At 43.1% G+C, this 23,270-nt stretch overlaps 1 protein-coding gene across 5 annotated transcripts in view; it reads left to right on the plus strand.

The window, feature by feature from the left end:
- The window catches only part of FLI1 (Fli-1 proto-oncogene, ETS transcription factor), an 86,766-nt gene that overhangs the window by 29,769 nt on the left and 33,727 nt on the right, over window positions 1-23,270 (plus strand). For all 5 annotated transcript variants that reach the window (XM_080366622.1, XM_080366625.1, XM_080366623.1 and 2 more), the window contains one exon: window positions 20,234-20,445. In XM_080366622.1, coding sequence (XP_080222748.1) covers window positions 20,234-20,445 — 212 coding nt within the window. The remainder of the gene's footprint in view (window positions 1-20,233; window positions 20,446-23,270) is intronic.

Here is a 23,270-nt window from a genome sequence, read left to right on the forward strand (position 1 = left end):
AATTGTTGTAAATGCATTCTAGCAAAGGTAATGAAGGAAGCCTGGGGTTTGCCTCCTGGATTTTTAGATGGACAATTACATTGCACATTAGATGAGCAATGGAGTTCTGAGGTGAATTAAATGTGGGGAAGAAGGTGTATGATTTGAATAACATGAAAAAATAAGTGAGATGTCCCTGCAGAATGCGAGAGGAGAGCTCCTGCACCCACCCAAAGGCTGAGGGCAGCCCTGGTATGAGGCTGAAACACATTTCCTCTTTGCCAGAAAAGACCTAAGAAGTCTGAGGAGCAATTCAGCTGACAAGAGTTATCAGGCAGGTGAAAACAGCAAACAAGGCCAGTGCAGTTGTGAGCTGCCTCTGCATTAATATTCTCATGTCACCAAGCTGGGCTTACAATAAACACTCTGTATGATGTGAGTGCACATGTCAGAAGGCATTTGGTTCTGGATACCACATGGCCAGAGAGGCTTTCAGAAATAGGAGTGGAGGAAAGAGGAGAGAGAAACAGGACAGTGTGGGGCTAATCGACTTCTGCAGAAGGACTCGAGGAGAATTGCTGGACGACATGGCAATGCTGTTGCCAGCTCCTGTGGTATTTGGTTTTCACCTGTGAAGCCTGAATTGTGTTCTAATTACGTAAGAATATCAGCATTTATTTAACAAAAGTGAGTTTCTTAGGATTGCAGGGAAAAAGTAGAAATTATGTCCTAAAAAGATTAAAACCCCAATTATAAATACAATTAGACTTTTAATGGAGGTTATGTTCAATTAAAAGGCCCTTGGTGCATGTCAACACACTCACTCCCAGCTGCTCTGAACCAGAAAAGTGTGAAGTGTGATGCAGAGACACTTTTGCTGGGTCTACTACAAAGCAGGAAAACTGCACAAACTGTGCTGCTTGCATAGACCGAAGGAGGTAAATCGGATGGTTTGATTGTGAAGCATGTGGCTGTAAAGCAAATCCCTTCACTGCTTGCTGTATACATCCTCCTAATGAGCATCACCATGTTTAAAAGAACAAAAAGTTAAAAAAAACAACAAAAAAAGATGGCTTTAGGGGTCTGATTTTAGGCTGTGAATGATGAATTGGCAAGGAAGGGATCAGGTAGAATCAGGGTCTGAATGCCAAGGATGTGGAACGATGACTTCAAGGGCTACAGGGAGATCCAAGCAGGTTTATGCCTTAAAGCAGGGCTGTTCCAAACCAGAAACAGCTGGGGGCTAGCGTGGGCTCTATCCGTTTACTTGATGGAAAAAGGAACTATAACACGGTGCACTGTGCCCCCTTGTCCTGTGGGCAGCCATCCCTAAAGGTGAAGACAGAAGCCAGTGATGGGAGGGCATGGAAATAATTTGACAGGTAGGTGATGCAGAGGAAGTAGTGTGTGAGCTTTTCATTTTAAACCTGGCAAAACCCCAGGAAAAGCCTTTTTGGGAGATGAGGTCAGATAAGTTGTTTTGCCCCCACCTCAGCCCATTTAATTTCTATTATTCCCTCTATCACACAAATGATAAAAAGAGGAGGGGGGTGAATCATGTTTATTAATTCAGAATGACAATAGGACACCTGGACTAGCACCTGTCAGAATATGATGCAAATTAGCCCAGGAAAGCTAGTCCTGATTAGTGCAACCATAATGAGACACTAATAGAACTGATAATGATTTGAACAGTATTCATAGGAACAAGCTTTGCTTGGATATCGGCTCTCTTGCATTAATTAATGTGGTACATACAGAAATGCAGTGTTAGTCCCATTCATAGGATCTTCCTGATGCTTTTCTGTTGCTGTTTGTTTTTTAAACAGATAAAACCAGGGCTTATTATATTTGCAAACAATGGCATCATGGAGATGCTTTGATTTACTGCAAAGATAGAGAAGGATGATGTTTGAAAGCTTAAATTAAAGCAGGATTTCCTTCTGTTTCCTCAAAGGAAAGGTTAACATTTGCTAATAACTGTCGCAGGCTGTAAATGGTCTAAGTGTCATATGATGGATTTTTCTGATTGCTTTTAATCGAGGTTTTTAGAGATCATCGGGTATAAACAAAGAAATGAGCTGAACGTTCATGAGCCGTTCATGAGCTGAACAAACCTCAGGAGATGTGACTAAGATAAGAAAAAACTGTTCTGAAAATGAAGTAATAACAGGTTCTTTGCTTCCTGAGTTACACCTTTTAATCATTATTTCTATGTTCCTTATTCTGTATCTCTCACAGAGATAAAGTGGTCTGCATAGATATATGCTCACACAGGTTTTGTGAGTGGGTGGAGGGATTTTCACCCTACAGAGATATTAAGTTGTTGTACTGTATTTGATCTCCCATATGCAGTGTTTGTTTTTTTTTTTCTCTATCAAACTTCCATCTAAATTTAGATGATGGGAATGAATTAGACAAAGTCTCTTTACAATGATCAGATCAGCAGAAAGATGGCAAGGCTGTGGCTGGGAATATGTAGATGACCTTTCCATGAAAATTATTACTTTTTGTTGAACGCCTCCTCAGGAGAAAGGGATAAATGGGAAGGTATTTAATTATCCTACCTAAAAATAAGGGTAATGGAAATGATTCTCCAGTCAAAGAGAATCCCAGGAGTGGACTAATCTGTCCTGAAAAGCAAGCCCTGGGTTCTGGTAAAAGAGTTTTGGTACCATCAATTTCTTTGTTAACAGGACCCAAATTGGACAGAGGAACTTTTGCCTCAGTGTAATGCAGACTGCGTTTTTCAGACATTCAGGACCACTGATGTGTATGCGTTTGTTTTTTTCTTACGACGTCTCACTGCGCATTTGTAAATCTGGTGAAACAAATAAGTTTAGGCCAAACATACTGGTTTCCAGGGTTCCTGTTTGTACTGTGGGGCGGGGGGGTGGGGGTGGCTGGCCCATCGTGTCAGCTGCAGAGAAGTCCTCGTATACAACAAACCTTTAAAAAGCAAAGAAAGCAGGGGGAGGATGGACAGACTGTGCAAGTTTAGCAGAGAGCATATTGGGTGAAGTGCATGCAAATCTCCAGCTGACACAAGCTGTATCCTCTCCCACGAAAAACTTCATAATAATCTGTGCAGAACATCACTTCAGGATAAACACAATAATGCTATAAATACCCCAGGCCATTTCCTGTTGTTCTTACTGCAGCTTGCACAGGGTTTGTGTCTGAGTGAGGGTGTGACTATAATCTACAGAGTAACACATACATTAACCTTCTTTTTTGCTTCTATCACTGATTGTGTTATGGGCTTGAGTAAAAACTTGGTTTTCTTTGTAAACAAATGCATAATTTGTCAGTTATTTGTGATTTTTTCCACTGAGCATAACATTCATCATGAATGAATCGAGCAATATTCTTTCCTTTATGTAAAGGATTTAGAGCAGGAAAATGGCAAACTCTTGTGCTAGTGAATCGAGGAGCTGACCTGAGTATGAGTCACAGTCATATACACTTCTCCTCCCAGGTTATTTCAATTTATGCACATTCTTAATTTTGACTGTCATAATTCAAGGAAATTAAATACACCCTAAAACATGAATTGAGATAAGCAAAAATACAAAGTCCTCGCGGAATGTTCTATGCTTGATATTTACTGAATTGTATATTTTCTTTAAGTGGATTTGTTGTTTTAGTGAAAACAGAACAAAAGTTACACTTATATCTGCTTGTTAATTACATAAACACAATGAGAAGAAAGCAAAATGCAGAAGGCAGCCCCTAAATTCTAATGTGTGAATTAGTCTTTAGAAGACTAGACTCAAAGCTCACTATATACTTTTTAACTCAGCAATTTCATTCAAACTAATAACTTTTTGAAAAAGTGTATGCACTATGCTTTTTACTACACAGAACAAAAAAAGCGCCTGCATTACGAATACTTGCCAAATGGCTTAGACTTTCCATCTAAATTAAGCCCAAAACTTATGGCCACATATAAAAAAGAACTTGAGCATCTCCAAAGAATACACAGTACTGCTTAAGTCTTAAAAAAGTTCCCTCCTGAAGTGAAAAAAACCCTAGATTTACACCACTTTTAAGTATGTGGTCAGTTTAAACCAGATGATAGTCAACCCCATCTTCATTCAACAAAAGCAATTATAAATTGTTCCTTCAGTTTATATGAGAAAATGGTTAAAGAAGAGAATTTTGCCAAGGTAGCATGAGATGAACAAACTGGAGAGAAACTGCCCCATTTGTGAAAGGAACCAGGACCCAATAGCTAATCCGTTTGCTGCTGTCCATAAGAAAAGAAAAAAATGCTCAGAAGTAGTGTATTTTTTAAAAAGATCGTTGTAAAACAGTTTGCCCATGAACGTGAACAAATGAGACAGAGTGGGTGTGTGCAATGGATATGTTTCATGTGAAAGGCAAGCAAGGAAATGGGAATAGCAGGCAAGTATGTGGGGAAAAAGGCCTGATGAATGAAACAGAGAGAGAATGCTCTGCTCCTGCTCCTGCTTATGGAGATTTTACCTCCATGCAGTTTTTCTAACTGAGTTAAAGCAGAGAGTGGACTTTTCAAAGGCTTTAAATGAAGGATAAAATGTGTTTTACTTGCCTGATTCATATATATGCCTTTCAAGATGTCCCTAAAGAAAACACCTTACTTACATGCCACACTATGGCTCAGCACCTTAGGCAGTGTCGTGAGAATCCAAATAATTGGGCTTTCAGCCTGATTTTACTGCGGTTGTGCTGTTTGACCTTCAGTGAGTGATGTCTTTGTGTCTTGTTTGATTGCATGTTAAAGAGAATTTTTTCTCAGAGGAGAAAAGTGGCGTGTAATCTACCCCTAAACATGACCTTTAATATGTGACATAAAGCAAGGCAATGTTTTGATATGCTTAACAACACACACCTAACATTTTTCTTTGATGGTATTGGAAAAATTGCTTCCCTTGTGATTAATTCTGAGGTCCTCTGGCATTCCAAAACATGTTACATCTACTGTGACGTGAAGAAGTAGCAGAGGAGAGCAGAGCATCTATAATTGCATCAGTGTAAGATATGTAAAATGTATCTTGCCATGATCTCCAGAGGTCCTTTCCAACCTAGAGAGCCGTGGGAGCAGAGCTAGGGGCCACACTCCAAGCATGCCACTCTAGGAGGGTGGGACAGACCATTTGGGCACTAAGGGCTCGCAAAGGACAACCAAAGAGGGCGATTAAACCATTGCCATTTCATTTTTTCAGCTGCTTCCCCTACAGTTCATTGTTTTTCTGAAGTCAGAGATGTGGTCTTATGGTCTGATCCAATCTGTAGCCCTTGGAAGTTAATTGAGACTACCCAGCTCTCCTGTGAAAACAGAAGAAAGGGTGCTCTGTGGTCACTGCTTCCCCACACCTACAATTATCTGTATCATTAGCATGTTACCACATATAAGCTTTTGCCCTACCAGCACTTGTTGGGAGATGACTCATATTTCCAGGTAGGCCAATCTATTTTCACACTTGCAGGTAGGGGTTTGGCAACATTAATATTTATTTTTGATCCCTCACTAGCTGTATCAACTGGTGCACGCCGCACTTCCAATCATGTAGCCTTTTGTGGTTTATTAAAAGGTACCTCTGCAGCAAAAAATTTTTGTCGGCTTTTATGGTAGCCAAATAGTAGGTGCCCATGTCTTCAGTCAGTGAATATTGCACGCAAGCCTCTGGGTTTTCTGCATGCCTTACCTTCTCATTCCCAACCAAAAGGACAGAGTTTGGGGGAAGAGTTGGCTGTGTACAGCTCCAAGGCACAACAGAAGCCCAATATCTCTCAAAATCTCTTGAACTGCTGCTGTAATACCACCATCTCCACTTCATAGCTTTCTTCTGAGAACTGCAATTGCTGTGTGACTAACTGTGTGGTGTGCTCATATGAGCTCTTTCTTCCTGTGTTCTCTGGATTGTTCATACCTAACTCTCACATGGTGTTTTGCATCCATTAATTTTGAAGTGCTTCACCCAAAAGGTCACTTTCACTATTACCCTATTCTGTAGCACCTCTATGAGGTGTTTTGTCACCAAGTCACCCAACAGACCCCAGGTCCCCTCAAAGCTATATTGTGTGTGAGGAGCTGATTTTCTTTTTTGCTGTTCATCTTATAAACATCTTCTGAAGCAATGTTTGAAATCTCTTTGTTGTCCTCATTGAAAAAGAAATTGTCTTAATTGTCATCACAAACTAACAGGGACAGGGCAGCTAACAAAGAGGCACTGCTGAATTTACTGAGTACTGGGTGGCAAAAATCTTGCTCTTAAGATGCTGATGAGGAAAGTGACTGTTAGACCCGCCGTGAGGAAGACATGCTTCTTCCCTTGGATGTCCATGTGGTAGCTTTCCAAACCAGTAAGAACCTGTGCCCTAGTAGGGAGCACCATTGTGCCTGCACTCCTGGAGTGCTGAGGGCTGGGAGGAAAACCAGAACCCCAGAGGATGCAGCTCAGGCTTGCAAGAGCTGGTCCGTCCAGTCTGTGTCAGATATCTCAGAAGGTTCTGCAGTTTTTATTTGGTCCTGATGTGTGTCTCTTGGAGAATTCAGCTTCCCCCCGGGATAAGAATCTTGCATAGTTTTAGTTGCTGTGATATGCCAAATGTTAAAAATATTGAGGTACCTGTGCAGGAAAATGAAGTCAGAGAGAGTTAAGAACTACACAGATGTTCTTAAAATATTTCTGAACATCTAATTGCTTCTTTTGGTGTCTATATAAAGTCTTTAAAATATCATTAAAAGCCTACAGGCTATAACTGCTTAAATATTGGGTTTTTTTGGGACAGATAGTGCATGCTCCGTGGATTTGAGTCAGAGTCATTCATGCATTCTCATTTAAGCACACAAAATGCAAACAGCTACATGGAAGATTCCATCGTTCCAAAGACAAAGGCAAAACTTCCACTGACTTTGCTGGCATGGTTGCCGGCCTAAAAAGGCTTAATTTGGCCCTGTCTCCAAAAGCTGTAACAGAATCCACTCTGTGTTTGTATCAGGGTTGTATACAAGAAGATTCATGTTAGATATGGTCTGATGTTTTTCAGCTTAGTGTCTTTTGTCAGAAAGATGCAGATTTATCAAAGCCTTACCTATTCACTGGAAGGTTTGATTTTTGACAGTTTGTTGAAAGCCCTACTTAGTGCTTTCTCAAGTTTTGTTTTGAAACTACTCTCTATCTAGAAACATAAGCCAATTGCAATATTTTAAGAAAACTGAAAAGGTTAAAACTATAATGAAACATTCAGAATATCTGAAACAAAATATTTCAGTTAACTTAAAGTGGACATCTCTGGATAATAATTTTGACTTTCTGTCCAACATCAGGATTGGAAAACTTCTCACAGCCTCCATAATTTCCTCAGGATATGAAAACGGTATCTCACCACATTCTAGGTTTGTCCATCTCTTACCCTGTGGCCTTGACACCCACTTTTGTCCTTCGTTTTACACAGAGAACTTTCACTTGAGCTGAACAAAAATTTTGCTGCCTAGATGGTAAAGGAGCCCACATCTCCCAAATATCACTCTAGTATTGAAGTCACAGGACCATCTTTTCTGTGCTTTCTGTACACTTGTTCACTTGAAAGCTAAGGAAATGAGGTGTGTTGAGGTATGAACATTATTAGTGTATGTATTTGTATCGTGAAAATACTAAGATGGCAGAGATACAGACCGTGACCAAACACGGACCCGTGTGCCAAGGTGCTGGGCTCAGAAAAGAAAAAAACCCAAACCCTAAAAGCCCATTCCCCCAAGGCATTTACAAGCAAAATGTTAAACAATCAGTAATATATTCCTTGCACTGCCCTACCCATCTGGATATATGTGCAGGTCTTGCCTGAAACTCTTAGTCAGGGCAAAACATAATGTTGGTATTGGTTTGGGACTGTGCCAACGTGTGCCTCAATTTGTTTTCTTTTTTTAAGCCCGCAGTTTCGCTAACAAATCAGAAATGGGTCTTTGAAAGGTGGTTGGTTGGTGGGGTTGGTTTTTTTTCTGCAATGCTGCCATTTTCTTCAGAAAGAACTGAACAAAGACAAGAGCAGAACTGAACCTGTCATTGAGCCAGCTAAAGACAGAGGTTAAACGTGTACCCCCTGAGTAACACAGCTGAGGCTGCAGAGGTGACACCCAAATTCCTTGGGCCAGGTATAATTCCTTCTCTTAAGTGGTCTGAAAAATTCCAGCCAAGCTGATACCTATTTTCTTTAATCCTCCTAAGAGTTTTAAAAGCGAGCTCACGTAGGTTCTCACTTTTGCGCAGAAACCGTAGTTGCCTCTCTGTAGGGTGGCTGTCTGGTTAGCACAGTCAGAATTAGGAGGGGGGCTATTTTATTAGCCGGTAAAGCTGATTGATTTATTAGAGCAGAAATCTCTTACTAGCTCCAACACAGGTTATTCTCCAAATGCAAACTCTATTTCATTTCACACACACAAAATAGCCAAAGTGCCTGTGTTATGAATAGGCCCCTTTGTTACCCTGCGAATCGACAAGACAGACTGTTTAGTTCATGTCTGTACATTAGCAAAGGAGGACGGGGTCTGTGAGACAGATGTGGCCTTTAATTGCATGGAAATATTAGAAGATCGTTAAGCCATTTTTGACAGGGTTTTCCTCTGACGGAGGGAGTAGAGCGTTGTTTCAGGGAAGCTGCAAGGAGCAGCCCTGTCTTGCCAGCCCCACAAATAGGACCTTGTCCTACTCTCTCACAAAACCAGAGGAGATTTAGTCAGAAGCCCCACTTTCCTGCCAGAGCTGCAGAACTGCATCTCAGAAAGAACTCTCTTTAAATTGCATCTGATAAAAGGCTTTTCAACACGGCTCAGGGGACTTGCCCTGTTAGAGATAAGACCAGCGATATCAGCTCTGCTAAGAACATGGAGATGTGCCGAGAGGCCTGCTTCTTATTTATGTTAGCATGATTTGAGTGTAAGAAACGCTTCAGCAAAAGGAAAACACTGCAGCCATCTCAGAAAAAAATCAAAAAGTGTTGCATGTAAAGGCAGTCCTCTTCTCTATAGGAAAGCAAGCTTTTGGGGGGGCCCGGGGTTTAGTCTCAGTTTAGCTACACTCTACAAAATGACTTTGAGCAGAGTATTTGGTTGCTTTGCATTGGTTCCCATGCTGTAAAACTAATGTAACAACCTCATGTCTCCCTGCACGGCACCCCTGAGGTACTGGCTTTGTCTATTAGACACATTGCTATGCAAGGAGGAGCCTGACAGCTCCATACTTCACAGTTATCAAGTCAGAGTTAATGATTTTCATTTAAACCCAAGCCAAAACAAAACAAAAACATCACATTAATTACTACAGGTGGGGATTTGTTGAGGGATAGTGCCCTAGAGATGACAGAAGCCTGACAGAATCAACCGCAAACTGGCCCTTGACTATACATGTGTTTAGCATCACCTCCAGCAGAGAACACAGAGATGCAGAGCTAAGCGACCTACACAAAGCCATAGCACTGAGTCGGTCTCAGCGCTGGGATTTGACTGCTTGGCAGCCTTGGCTCCCAGTCCCCTCCCTCCCAAACACACTGTGAGCCTGTGCTTCATGTCTGTCCTACGTTCCCTGCAGCAAAACATTCGAAATTCCCTGCCATGAACTCATTCGTGGCCTCTGCCTCCCCGGTCTGCTTCACCAGGGCCCAGGGGAGCTGGGAAGAAGAAGCCATAGAACTCACAGGTGTGGAAAACCATCCCTGGGAGCAGACTTCCTAATAGCGAGAGACCTCATTTATCTAAGCAAGGCCTGAAGCCCTTCTCAGTACCATGCTGATAAAACCAACAGACTTTCTGTTAATGGTTACTGATAAGAGATTTTAAGTTTTTTACTCAGCCTCAGAGGAGAATAAATTTTGCTTTTGTCTAGCAGTTCTACCCTAGGACAACACTTGTCACTTCTACGACCTCCTTCTTCCAAGGACGTTGGAGCACTCTACAAAATCCGAGCTCTTTTGGGGACAGGCATCATACAGATAGGAAAAGTGAGACATGGGGACATTAGCACAACTGTAAAAGAGTAATTTTGTTTGTTTGTTTTTACTCTCACATCTTCTGCTGTTGAGTTAGCCAGGAGGCAGCATTCACTGGCTGATTCTAGTAGATGGGACACCAGAGATGGAGTTAGACCTATATATTTGGTCGTATGTTTGTCTTCAGCAATAGCTTTGCTATAGCATTAGGCATCAGAAGCTACTTTACTGTTGCAGTCTCCTGAAACATGAGTGTTGGTAGGGTAGTCTTTTCCCTGTGATGTTTGGTATCACTAGGAAGAATAGCACGTTGTCAGCTCCTTTGTGTATTGTAATGGTGCCAGTATGGGATTTGGACTTTTTGTCTGAGAGATAAGAGTGATGGCTATCCCTGAATCTTTCCAGGACCTCTCTCTTGCACTGAAATTAAAACATCAGTGTTTCTTTTAAAAGAAATCAAAAGCCCCTGGGAACTTCCAGTGGTGTAAACTGGATTTTCCTGTTCAAATATCTCGATTCAGATTGACAAAGAAAATATCTCAGTGTAATCCTGCTGAGCTGTTTTCCTTGGAATGCCACGAGCAGGCTTGTTCACAAAATCTCTGCTTTTCCTATAGGCGTATGCAGAAACAATCTCGTCACTGGAGCCACAGGCGCTGGGCTTGGTGCACAAGAAAAACACAGATCCATGCCATCCCAGCAGGGTGGCAGCCGTCAGTTCCACTGCCAAGTGGAGGAGACCAGTTGGGAACTGGATAAGGAGCCAGCAGAGGCTGGGTATGCTGCAGAAGGCATCAATGCACAGCTTTATTAAGCGCTCAGCTGGGCAGTGATGGCACCTGTGTTTGCAGCCAGGATCAGTGGGCAAAGGAAATGGAAAACCTGGTCCAAGCATTGTTGCCAACTGCTCCTCCTTTGGCTGGTCTCTCCCATGAGGTTTAAAGCTACTATTTCAGAGGGATTCAAAGGACTGTGGCTCCCAACTTCTGCTAAATGTGAGCGCAATTTGTGTAACTTCAGGCTTTTTTGAAAATCTCAACCCCGGGACTTGTCCATCCCAGCAAATGCCATTTTTTATGGTTAAGAGGCAGATACCAGTTTCGCAGTGCTCTATCGAGTGTATGCATATGCTTCTTGGGGAAGAAGTAGGTTCCTATGAGTCCTGAACCACCTCCCCCATTTGCTCTTATCTCTGTACTTTGTGTGGTGCACACTTGACAACAAACCGGAGTAACCAGCTCTGGGCTAAAATACTGAATTTATGCTCTGAATATCATGAGCACTGAGACCCTGAACACAGATTTAATCCAAACACAGCTCAGGGACTGGGGCCAAACCCAGAACACAAATAGACTCAAGTCCTAACGCTTGAAATCTCAAGCCACATCTGGTTTAGGATTCAGCTGCAGGACTGTGTTGGACTTGTATTTGCCCTCTCTGATATAGTGTCCAGACCTTGCAATACGTACTGTAGATGTCAGTGATGGATTATGCCTTTTATTTCCTTTTGGCTGAACCTTTCCATTGCTAAGCATTCCCTAGGTAAGAGGCGTTGAGCATTGCTCAGGACTCCTACCCCTTTTTTGAGGGAGAAGCACACACTGCGCTCTCTCCTGGAGACTCTGCTTTGATTCTTTCATGCTGTTGTTTTTCCTTAGTCTGGAATAAGTCATCTTGGGCTGAAAGTGCATGTTTTGTTCTCTGCGGATGGAAACATAACAGCACCCGATGAATGTTTCCTGATGAGCTTCCTGCGATTGTGAAGGGAATGGTGTCAGAGAACAAAACAGGATACGATTGCGGTGTTTGTGAATGTAACTGGGACAATGGTATCAAAGTGAAATAAAAAATAATGAATGGGCATTGGTGTAGCAGTGAGTCAGAGCTCAGAGGAACCTGAAATATTTGTGACTCTCTAAACTGCTGTCTCCCCGATCTTGAATTCCTGGGAGAACACTCTTTTTGCAGTTTTCAGTGCTTTGGCAGTAGGAACCCAAACTGAAAAGACAAGATTTTGTGGTTTGCACCTATCCCTTCATGCTTTTAAGACTCTGCTTTATGTCCTTTTCCCAGGCAGCCTGCTAAAGAGGAGGCACACAGAAATGACATACCCTACCTCACCCCACCCCCTACCCCCCACCCCCCCAGTGTTTTGGGTTTCTCATTTTATTGTTTTCCTTTCTAGAGTGAATAATTTTATTGAAAAGATTTAATTGCTGTTTGCATATGGAAAACAAAACCAGCAGTATTGTTATATAGTCTCAGTTTCTGGTATGAGTGAAAATACCACGGAAAAAGCTCTCCTTTGGGGGAAATGGGGACGCCGCTGCAATAGGCAAATGCAGTTTAAAGTGAGCTCAAGTTTTCTGAAACAAAGTGTTTGGTGGGTCTGCAAACTCCTGATGAACCATTTGCCACTGAAAAGCAGCCCCTGGCACTGCATCAAGGAAGAAGTCGGGCAGTGGGTGCTTCAGGACAAAGCTGAGCTCAGCACAGAACTTCTGCATAGCAGTAGACTGCATTTATTCCTCAGGATAGTTTGGGTTTGTCAGGAAGCCAGACTGAAACCATCTTGCAGTTTCCCTCCATGTGTCTTCAGCAGAAAAGACCATAAAAATGCTACAATAATATTTACTGAAGTGTGTATGTTCACAGTTATATCCATGTGTCTCTGTTTACAAACGCATTGGCTCCATGCAAGTCAATTATTTTACAAGGGTGATGAAAAAGAAGGGAGGTGAATTAGAGCTAGGTGGATTTGACTGCCCAGCTCTGGAAAACAATCACCCACGCAGCGTCAAGTTATTTTTAGTGAGCGTGGGCAACTTTGGAGCAAAAAGCTGTGGGCAGAGATCAGTAGTGATATAAGCACAGTAAACTGGCTGAGGAGAGTGTTAATACATGGCAAAGGCTGATTGATTTTCTGGAAACATGACATGATTCGGAAAAGATCTTGAGAGATCATATAGCCCTTCCGACTCAGCAGAGTTATGCTGATTAATTCATGGAGGCAAATCCTTTTGTAGTGAACTTTGCTGCTGAGAAACAAAACCTGGCTCAAGCTATGCCAATGGCAAAGCTTCCAGCGCTGTTAACAGGCTTAATGTTTTACCCTTAAGGTTCAGTACTTATCCTAAATTATCTCACTTGTCTTGGTCAGCAGAACTGGGCAGGAATTCTTTCAAACCTTCTGGGAGCAGAAGCCAGGAGCTGTGATTTGTCCCTCACCTGCTAATGGGCAGACCCCTCATCTGCTCCTCCCAGTGTGCATCAGTACCAGGAGGCTGCGAAGCTCTTGAGAGGTCAGGAGTGCTCAGGGAAATCCCTAGCTATAGGCTCAGGGATGCTGGTAAGCCAGCTGGAGACTGGTGGGGATGTGGCATGCTCCAAAGTACAGCTGCCATTCTCTTTAAAGGCAGAGCTGCAGCACACCTCCAGGATTTAGGAACTCACATAACGGAGATGCGATTGTCTATCAGACATGTCCATTCTCTCTAGCCTCAGATTTCACCATATTACTTTTAAGAGGTCAAGAGGCCACAGCAGTAGTTTGGGCAGGTTCTCTTCTTTTTTTCACTTCCTCTCCTGGCCCTGTGCTGAGACCGCACGGAGGCACCTCTGGAGATTTCCCATGTTGCAGGGGCTGGTGCTCCTAAGCCTCCTTATCGTCAGCCCTAACGCAGCAGCTTGCTGGGGAGGAATACTGTGACCTGGTTATTCCCATTTGGTATTGAGCCTGTTGGAAACAAACCAAAACAGGCTCTGAACCAATTTATGTGCAGTCTGGGCTGAGACAAAAAGTTGTTGGTCCAGATCCTATAAACATGTGCATGAAGTCAAGTGCTTTCCTGAAAAGTGAAGGACAGAAGCATGATTTAATTTTTTTTTCCTTTTTGAGTCAGATTTTTGGGATCTTGAGATCAAAATAATAAAGCATTTATTTTAGCAGCCTTCTTTTACACACTTGACATGAGATTTCATGGAAATAGTGAATTTAAAAATAATAAAAAAAGAGATGTATTTCCTTATGAGATACTTTGCAAAATCATTTTGCCATAGTTTTTAGCTGGCTAATTTCCGTGTGTTTTCGCTGTTTATGCCTAACTTATTCCTGCTTTGGTTCCCTGTAGCATGAGTTATTAAGTTGTGGTTTCCCATTTATCTGAATTGTGAAGAAATTATGCTATATTCTAAGACTGCCAGGTTATGCTTCGATGTAGTACTCTGCGTGGAAAGTGAAGGAAAGGCAGCCTGAGCTGCAGAGGAAAGCTTGCATTGCAACTTCTCCAGGTAGTTAACCTGCTTTGTAGTTTCGAGCAAGTCTCCGGTGCGCAGTAAGCACAAAATTATTGCAGTGTGGGATGACATCAAAATAATTAAATGAAAGCCGTCCTTTATACACAAGGAAAGCCTCAAATCCGCAGAAACTTTGACACAGTCTTAAAGGTATGCTGCTGCCTTCTTAATCCTTAGCCCTGCTGCAGCAGGGAAAGCAAGGCTGCATCTCCTCCCGTCCCTCCTGCTCAGGGCAGAGACAGCTCTGCGGCACGGATTATCAGCATGTGCGCTGCCACAACCCGAGTGCCATTAGCTCAGCGGGAAAATACTGTGACCAGAACAGTTTGTCAGTCACTGTGCAGCGTTGCAAGTAGATAGAAGCGGTAAAGAGCAATGCACTTTGGCAAGGAGTGCTCTCTGCCTGTTGTTTTCACTACAGTGTTATGATGGATCTCTGGTGCTAGCTGCAGCCCGCAAAACCTCTGCTGTAGAAGCAGGCCTTAAATTGATTGTGAAGGGCACAAGATTGGATTGTGGTTGTTAGCAATAAAATGCCTATGATTATAATTTTCCAGGGGGAGTTATGTGGAGTCCCTGCACCAATCACATAATATCCTGTAAGGAAGGTGGAGTAGCATGAGCAAACCTCAGGAAAAGTGTGCTGAAAAAGCTGCCGAGGTCTTTCTTTTTGTTTTGATTAGGTGTATTGTGAGGACGGGATATATTAGAGCACAGGATTGCAGTCCAGGCCTTGCTTTGAATTATCCAAAAGATTCCTGTTTGTGTCCCAGTAACAGCACTGGACAAGGCTCTATGCTCTACAGAGCTTACAGTGGGCAGGGATCAAGGCAACAGAGAACTGGAGGATAAAAAAGGCACGGACAAGGGAATGCTTCACTAAAGGTTATGCCAAAGATCAAGGGCAAGGATGAGGGTAATGCTCTGCCTTCCTGCCTCCTAATTCAGTACCCAATCCATCCGAATTTGCTGCCCCAAGATCAACACAGACTCTGCTCCTTTTTAATTTTTATATTTGACTCTTTTTCTTGTAAGTCTGATGTTATCTCTTTTCTGCTTGTATGAGATGCTGGCAGCAGAAGTGCTGACTTGTAAAACCGCAGTGCCAAAGTAATTTTTATTCAAGGAATAGATCCTCTGTGCTAACCTCAAGCCATGTGCAAGGCTGCTGGTACCTCATATTTTGGTGTTTTCCATCATACGTCTGGGGTCTTCAAACAGTGGGTCTATACTGGTAACATTCTCTTTACAAAAATATTTCAGGAGTGATTTTTAATATTATTGAAGGGGGAAAAAAAGTCACCCCTCTAGAGGTGGAAGTAATCTTTCCATGCATGGCATGATGGTTCAAGTGCTCAGCATTTTCTTCTAAGTCAGACTTTGTGGAGGAGGATGAACCTTTGATCTTTAGCAATGCCTTTTAAATGTGGTCATGGCCAGAAAAATGAATGTGAAGAGTTCAAAGTCAATATTCAGTGAAAATGCACTGCATGCACCTGGAAAGAGATGTTATTGTAGACACTGAGTTATACCTGGGATGAAAGCACTGACTACTGTCACCTCGCCAGCTCTTGTTTTCATGACCTTTCTCCCAGGGAACTGGGAACTTCTAGCGAGCTTTCCTTGCCAGTGAACTTTGGATAAGGTTAAAAACCTGAACTTTTAGGGGCCTTGTCCAAGGCAAACTTCTAGAGGTTAGTGAGGGCATTAGAATATCCTGGGGCTAGTTCTATTATTAGTGCAGTCATTAGTGCAACAAAGACTGTGTCAGGGGCTGTGAATGAAAGAATATCAAGGTAAATGATGATGTTTCAGATCATACGTCTGCATTGCACAGTTGTCCCTGATTTTTACCTAGGGGTTGCTTCTCAGACCCTTTCCATTCATAACTTAGCTCAAATGTCCTGCTCAACACATTAACTAAGTGAAAACTTTTTCTAAAGCTTGCATGCCATCTCCATTTCACAGTAAGTAGTCAGGATATCTTGCTTGAAGCACTGGTGGGCTGTCAGCCCTCCCCACTGTGCTACCTCTGCAACCAGAACAACAGACCGGCTTTCTTGCAGCACACTGGGACAAAATCAAAGTGTACCTCACTTTAGCACCTAGACCTGGGACCTGGATCTAGATGGCTCATCTAAAAAAGGAAAAAACTGTGAATTCAACCTCTTACAACTATGAACTGTTATTAATAATAGCCGTGTCACAAATTCATGTCTGAGGGATCCAGAACCGCACGCCAGCTCTATGCAAAACTGTTTCAGTAGTCATAGCGATGGGAGCCTTTCATTTGCGGCAGTTCAGCGGTGGGCTGCCCTGCAAAGGCTGGGGCTGTGCTTCACAGGGAGTTGAACTTGCCTATCACCGCGCCGCAAGCTGCCATAGACAGGACTGGCCACATTTATGCCAGGAATGTGATTAAAAACTGGAAAAACTGAAGCTAGCCTATTCCCAGAGGCAATATAATGTAACATATATGCCAGAATAATACACACAAGACCCCTGTCTCAGACTCAGTCTGGCCAGCTCAAGGACACCGCCCGGAAGGCAACAGCATGGGGGAAACCCTGGCGAGCTGTGGCCTGTCTGGTTAGGTTATGTTAGCACCTTTAACACCTTGATATGTTTTCCCAGTCGCCCGTCACCAAACGCTAAGTAGCTCTCAATTCCAGGGGATAGAAATTTGCCCTCTGGTATTCAGTTTAACTGCTGATCTGTTCCTCAGCCAAACACTTCCTGAACAGACTAGTCCTTCAAAACTCGATCTAGCCGAGCAGATCTCCGACTGAGCGCAAGGAAGGCTGCACACGTTCCCCAGCCGGGTCTGTAGCCTGAACGTCACCGAGCTCTGTCCTCTTCTAAGAGAGTTAAACTGAGTCCCAGGTGGTTCTCCCTGCTAGGGTGTTATCAGAGTGGTCCCCAGCCAAAGGCTACCTGTTGCTTGTGACCCTTTTGTTTTTCTGTCAAGCTGTAGATGTACACAGCATGGAGAGGCTGAACTGCAGCAGGGGTTGGCAGAATGCCACCCAACTTCCCTTGCATGCAATCAGCAATAGCTGTTAGCTATTTGCATGCACGACCCGGATCCTAAGCAGGTGTTACAAGCCGCTATCTCTGCCTGATCTGCTCTGTGTGTCTTCAGTTCCCCCAGAGCCTTTACTCTGTAGCTTTTGTGACTGTAACTAACTCAGGGGTTTAGCTCAAACAATTCCTGGTTCAGTAACTGCTTGGGCCTGTGATGATAGCAGCCATCGCATTTGAATTTCTTTTCCTGTGTGTGACAGTTTTAAAGATGGTAGAGTTTGCATTCTGTATGTATTCAAGCAGCAAAACGCAGAGCTGCTCGGTGGGACGGCTGCCTGCCTGCGGGTTTATCATCACCCCCGTTAATGCCAGTTGCTGCTGTAGGCAGGGCCTAGCAGCCGCTTTGTCTTTCAAGGAAGATGCTTATCTGAGGCAGCAGGCTTCTCCATCAGATATTCTGTATATCAGAGAAAAGTGCGTGTTTGCCTGTGTATGTAAAGATAGTTGTACTTGGATGCAGCCCTAATCATTGATCCTAGTCCAGGGCTGGGTTTTGGGGTGTGTTTGTGTTTGGTGGTTTGGTTTTTTTTTTTCGGTGCGGAGGGAAGGTAGGGGGATAGCCAGAAAGATCCCTGCTTTCTAATTTTTTTCCCCATCAGAACCTTTCCTCAGAAAAAAAATGGCTTTTAGGCAGAAAAATAATTTTCCCAGATATTGTTTCCCTAAAAAAACCCCAACTTTGTGTGTGTTTTTAGACCGGAAAACTCCAAACACAAACATTTTAAAATTTTATTTCATGAATTCACAGTGGTACTCACAGTTCCCTTGACTTTGACCAGCAAGGCGCATAGCTGAGACTGGATCTCTCCAGATATTTGGGGTTCACCCACCACCTCATGCCACAATATAGGGAACCCCACGTATTTAGTACTGGGAGGAAGCAGAGAATTACAGATGTGTCATTTAGGAACCCCCGCCCAACATCCTGACTTCAGTAAACCAGCAAAGCAGTAAGTCGCTATATCCTTACCTCTGATGGAAAGGCTTGCTCTCTTTTTAAGAGCTGTCACCAGAAGATCTCATGTTCTTGTACCTTTCTGCACAGGCAAGGTTTATAGCCTGGAGATAGTCTCAGTCCCTTTAAGGCGTTTCTGACACAAGGCTGTAATCGTACAGGATTACACCACAAGGAAATTCTTCCGAGGGGCACCTTCCACTCCCTAGCTTACTCTAATTAAAGCAGAAAAAGGGAAGGAGTATCTTTGAAAGGTTGTGCATCCACCAAGAAGAACATGCTGGAAAGGTTGAACACAGTCTGAGCTCCTTGCAACAGTCAGTGTTAGGCAGCGTGGGGTAAAAGCTCTCGTCGTTTAAAGTATGTAGCCATCTCTGCTGATCAGTGTGAGAGTTCGCTCACAAGAATTTTACAGCAAATACTGTAACTTCAGCAGAACTTGTGCAGATGTTTGAGGGTTCTTCCAAATTCAGGCTTAGCCAGGCCCACTTAAATTCTAGGCTACTCAGGATTATTTGATTTTGTTACGTGATCCAAGATCAGAGCTAGAAAAGTGCTGATATTTGTAAATGCAGAGCACTGACGTGACTCTTTCTAAGTGGGTTAATTTCAAGCTGAGAGGGATTCTCGTGTTTACCCAGTAGACCTTAACTATTGACATTTCTTGTGATGATATCATGAGCCTGGTAATATCTGATTTGTACTTAGATTCTCGTGTAATTGGAGGATTCCAGCAGCTGCACTTTTCTAAGTTTTCAGAATTTCTGTTTCTCTCCCTGGTTATGGAAGAATTTGTAAAACTAACCTCAGAAATTACTGCTGGGGGGAGGTGGGGAGAAAGCAATAGTTTATTATTTTTGAAAGCTCATGATTGAGACAGTGGCCTGTGAATTTTTAGCAAATACACCAGCTTTCAAAGCAAAGCTGGTAGCTGTCTGTTCATGGGTAACCCACTGCGGCAGGCGCATCAGTGGTACAGGTCCTTTGAATGCCCAGTCCACAGAGTAGGTGAGCGTTGCTGCCTTTGTTTCGGAGCTCTGCTCTATTGACTCACATTAAAGTAGTGTGTGCTTTTAGTTTGGGAGGTTCCTCGTTCAGTTTCTGGCTTGCCAGCCATAATGGCAGCTGTGTTATGTGCGGTTAACTTAGCTCCACAGAGAACATGCAGAACTTGTCAGATGCACTTTGAATAAGGCAGGGCTGTGCCAAGGCCTTTATGAGCCTGGCATGCTTCATTTAAAAAACTCAAGTGCATCAACGCAAGGAAATCGATAGTCACAACTTTTTGTCAACATTTGGAGTTTCAACAGGAAAAAAAAAAAGGATAACAATTTCCTGTTTTTAAGCATTTCTAGAAATGCACAGTTTGGTAACTCACCAGTCCTACACTTCCCACAAAATAAACAAGAAGTGTAAAGTAATGCATTTTTCATCCCACCACTAACACCCATAACTCTGACCCATACTAACTGCTTCTCCTTCACTAGTAACCTCAAAATATAAACACCACACAAACCCCTTTGAACGAAGATGTATAGACCTTCAAATGACACTCCAGAAATATTATATACCACATATCTCTTTGGCTGGTTTTGGACCAGCAAGTGCAGGCAGGTGGGCAGGTAACTATATGAAATTGCAGATGAAGCTGCTCACAGCAAGCAAGGAGAACACAGCACCCAGCAGCCACCTTTACCGTTTGCAGAAGTCAAGTTAACCTTAACTCTTGCCCCACCCAGAGCGATGCAGCAGCTAGCAAAGCAACCCACTGGTTTTGCATATGGGTTAATGGACCCCAAAGAATCTGATTCAATCTGCAATCCTGGCAGATGGCAGACAGCGCTGGGCAGCTGTGGGGCCCTTGCAGGTGCTCACCAGCTCAAAGAGAGAATAAGAGTGGAGTTGCTAGTTTAGTCATGACTCTGAGCACTTGTGTTTTTTTCTCCTCAGGAGGCTCTGTCGGTGGTGAGCGACGACCAGTCCCTCTTTGACTCTACGTACGGCGCTGCCACTCACCTCCCCAAGGCAGATATGACAGCCTCAGGGAACCCTGACTATGGCCAGCCGCACAAAATCAACCCTTTGCCTCCCCAGCAGGAGTGGATTAATCAGCCCGTCCGGGTCAATGTAAAAAGGGAATATGACCACATGAATGGATCAAGGTAAGGAAAGATTCTTTCCACATCTACAGAATCTTAAATAAAAGCAAAGCACGTACTGTCCATTCATGCTTTTGTCCTGCATCTCAACAAACTCCACTTTTTGTGTAGGACCATATCCTGCTCCCCCTAGAGCTCTGCTGTCACCCATTTTTTACTGGCCTGAGGATCTTGCTCTTGCAGTTCTGCAGTATGCATCTCTACCAGTCTCCATGAACGCTGTACAGACTGGGACATGAGACTGCCAGGACAGAGTTCATGCTGCAAACACTGTTGTAAATCGCACATTTCATCACTTGGTTCAGCACCCCACAAATGTGCCATGGTTCAAGGGGCTCTTGAAGATGGACTCCGACATACAGTAGTAGTCGATGTTTATAACAGTGCCCCAGAGTGAAGCCAGTGAAAGTTGCGCTACTGGGCTGTGTGGGCTTCACTGGAGGGCACTTCTTACTGTATCTGCAACCAGGTTCATGCTGCACTAGGGCAGTAACAACCATATGAAACTGGAGAGCTAGTTGATGGAGAAAGGAAAAAGGAAACTGAGGTCCTTTATGGCAGTTTATGAAACAAAACAAAAGGCGTATGCCCACATCTTCTGTGCGAATAAGTGCCACCACTGGTAAGAAAGAGAGTTCAGGAGTATATTTGAGCAGCGATATTAACCATCAAATGGACACTGGTCATGATGTATCCTCTACAGCTTTTATCTGAAGAGGTAGGAGGTCTGCCCCCGTTCACTGTAGTTAGAGCTGGGGGAGATGAATCATTTCCCTGTTCAATGACAAATTCAAAGACCTGAAAACATTTTATTATCCCAGCTGAGGCTGTTGCCTTTGAAAACATGTCTATAAGTCCAAAGCCTAGGCAAAAAATTCACCTTCTTGGACAAAATCTTCAGATGCAGCAATTTTAATTTTTTTCCAGTTTTAAATATATACAATAAAGCAAAACTATTTTACTTTTTAGCAATAAGTTTTCGAGTTCATATTAATTTTAAATTTGGTTTTCTTTTCAAACTCACAAACATCTCTAACATTGGTACAATGTTAACACAGGCCAGTTAAACAATCAAGGGATTTTCTCCTGTAGGGTTAGCTTAGGGCTTCTGTAACAGCCTATTTTTCTGGTTTCTGAGAATCTAGTAAAGAGTAGAGTTTGAAACAGAAAGCAGCCTTGCACTTTCAAACTTCTATAGTGAGAAGATGGTGTTAAAGACTTCAAACAGCAGCATGTTTTTTTTCCTCGTAAGTATAGAGTAGATGCTGATTTTACTATAAGATAAAAGTCTTTGCGTCAGTTGGTCTTTGATGGTGATGATTTGTAGACTGAATTTGATCTTGCCCTGGTTGTTCCTTAGTATCATTTCTGGACTTTATAAGAACTACACGGATTTTTGCACTAGTGTTTCCAATCTCAGAATTGAGGCTGAAACAGGGAAAATTAGTTATTTCCTGAAAAACGCCATCCTTGGATGACACAGGCAAAAGGATGGATCTTGAAAGTACCAGTGGGTTGGGTTTTGTTGATTATCACTAGGACTACCTTTGGCTACCAAGGCTGGTCTTCTTAAATTACCTCTAAAATCTTCAAGAGGGCAATGCAGAGTGGGATCCTGACCAAATGAGTGAGGCTTGTGCATGGGGCTGTGCAGGTCTGACCTCCCCATCCCGCAGAGGGGTGAACCAGTCGCAAGAACCGAGGTGGCAAGGTCAGCCTCGCCGATGGCACAGGCAACACTCTTCCATGATCATGTGAGGAAGCCCTCTGTAGCATTGCTTCTGTTGCTCAAACCCCTATTGTCAGAGAGTGCTTCCTCCCATTAAGCTCTTTGTCTTTCTCTCTCTAGCAAGTTTTGGACGGCCAAGGGAACAAGTAGTCCTGTCATATCTGCTGAACTACCACAGGTAGCATGTATTTGTGCTTTTCAGATCCTGTAGGCACATGTTCTGTGTAGATTCTGCACGTGTGGATGTGCAGAATTCTGTACTTGTATGTCCAAAAGTCTACATAACACCCTCATTGTATGTGTATCGCGTGTACTTGGGAATGGAATATGTTGGGCTGTCTTTCCATTGTGATCTTTGTGTTACAGTTTCCTCATTCACTCAGAAGAAAAAGGGAAATAATACTGTTTTGACAAACTGATTTATTAACAATTATAAGTGCTCTGATACCCATGGAGAAAGGCCCTCCAGAGGTGTGTTTATTCTGGGCAAAAAGGAAATACTTCTTTATGGGCTTGCTCAAGACTACGAGATTCTTGGGCAGAAACTAAGTGTCCTCAGTCTCTCTAAAAGAGGGGCAACAACTTCCCAACCTATTAGAAAAACAGGAAAACCTGTTTTGAATGTCAGAACTAAGCACTGAAATAGCTTCCAGCCTTTCCTTTTGCTAACTTGTTAGCACAAGAGCTCCAATCCACCCAAGAAACGAGGACATTCATCTGACTTACTGCTATTCATGGCTGAGAAGTCGCCCTTCCCCTGCATGTCCATCACTGCTCATTGTTATGGGTTGGGCCACTCCAGTTGCTTGTTCCTCTGCCCATCAGCTGCCTGGCAAAACTGACACAACATCTGAGCAGCAAACACCAATCTCAATACAAATTAACTTGAACTGCAGACTGAATAACAAACCCTATTCCCCCTCCCTCTCTGCCTCTCCTTCTCCCTCTTGTTTTTCAAGCACACTCTCTTACTGGGTTCCAGCTGCCTCATTAGAGGGAGCAGCCTTTATTCTGTGTTTCACCTGTACTTGAAGTGGTAGTGTTTTCTGCTTGTTGAGAGAGTGGTTTATGTACTCTAGGGAGTGATAAAGCTAGAGGA

The sequence above is a fragment of the Falco punctatus genome (genome assembly GCF_963210335.1).
Source record: "Falco punctatus genome assembly, chromosome: 16".
NCBI classification, from domain to species: Eukaryota; Metazoa; Chordata; class Aves; order Falconiformes; family Falconidae; genus Falco; species Falco punctatus.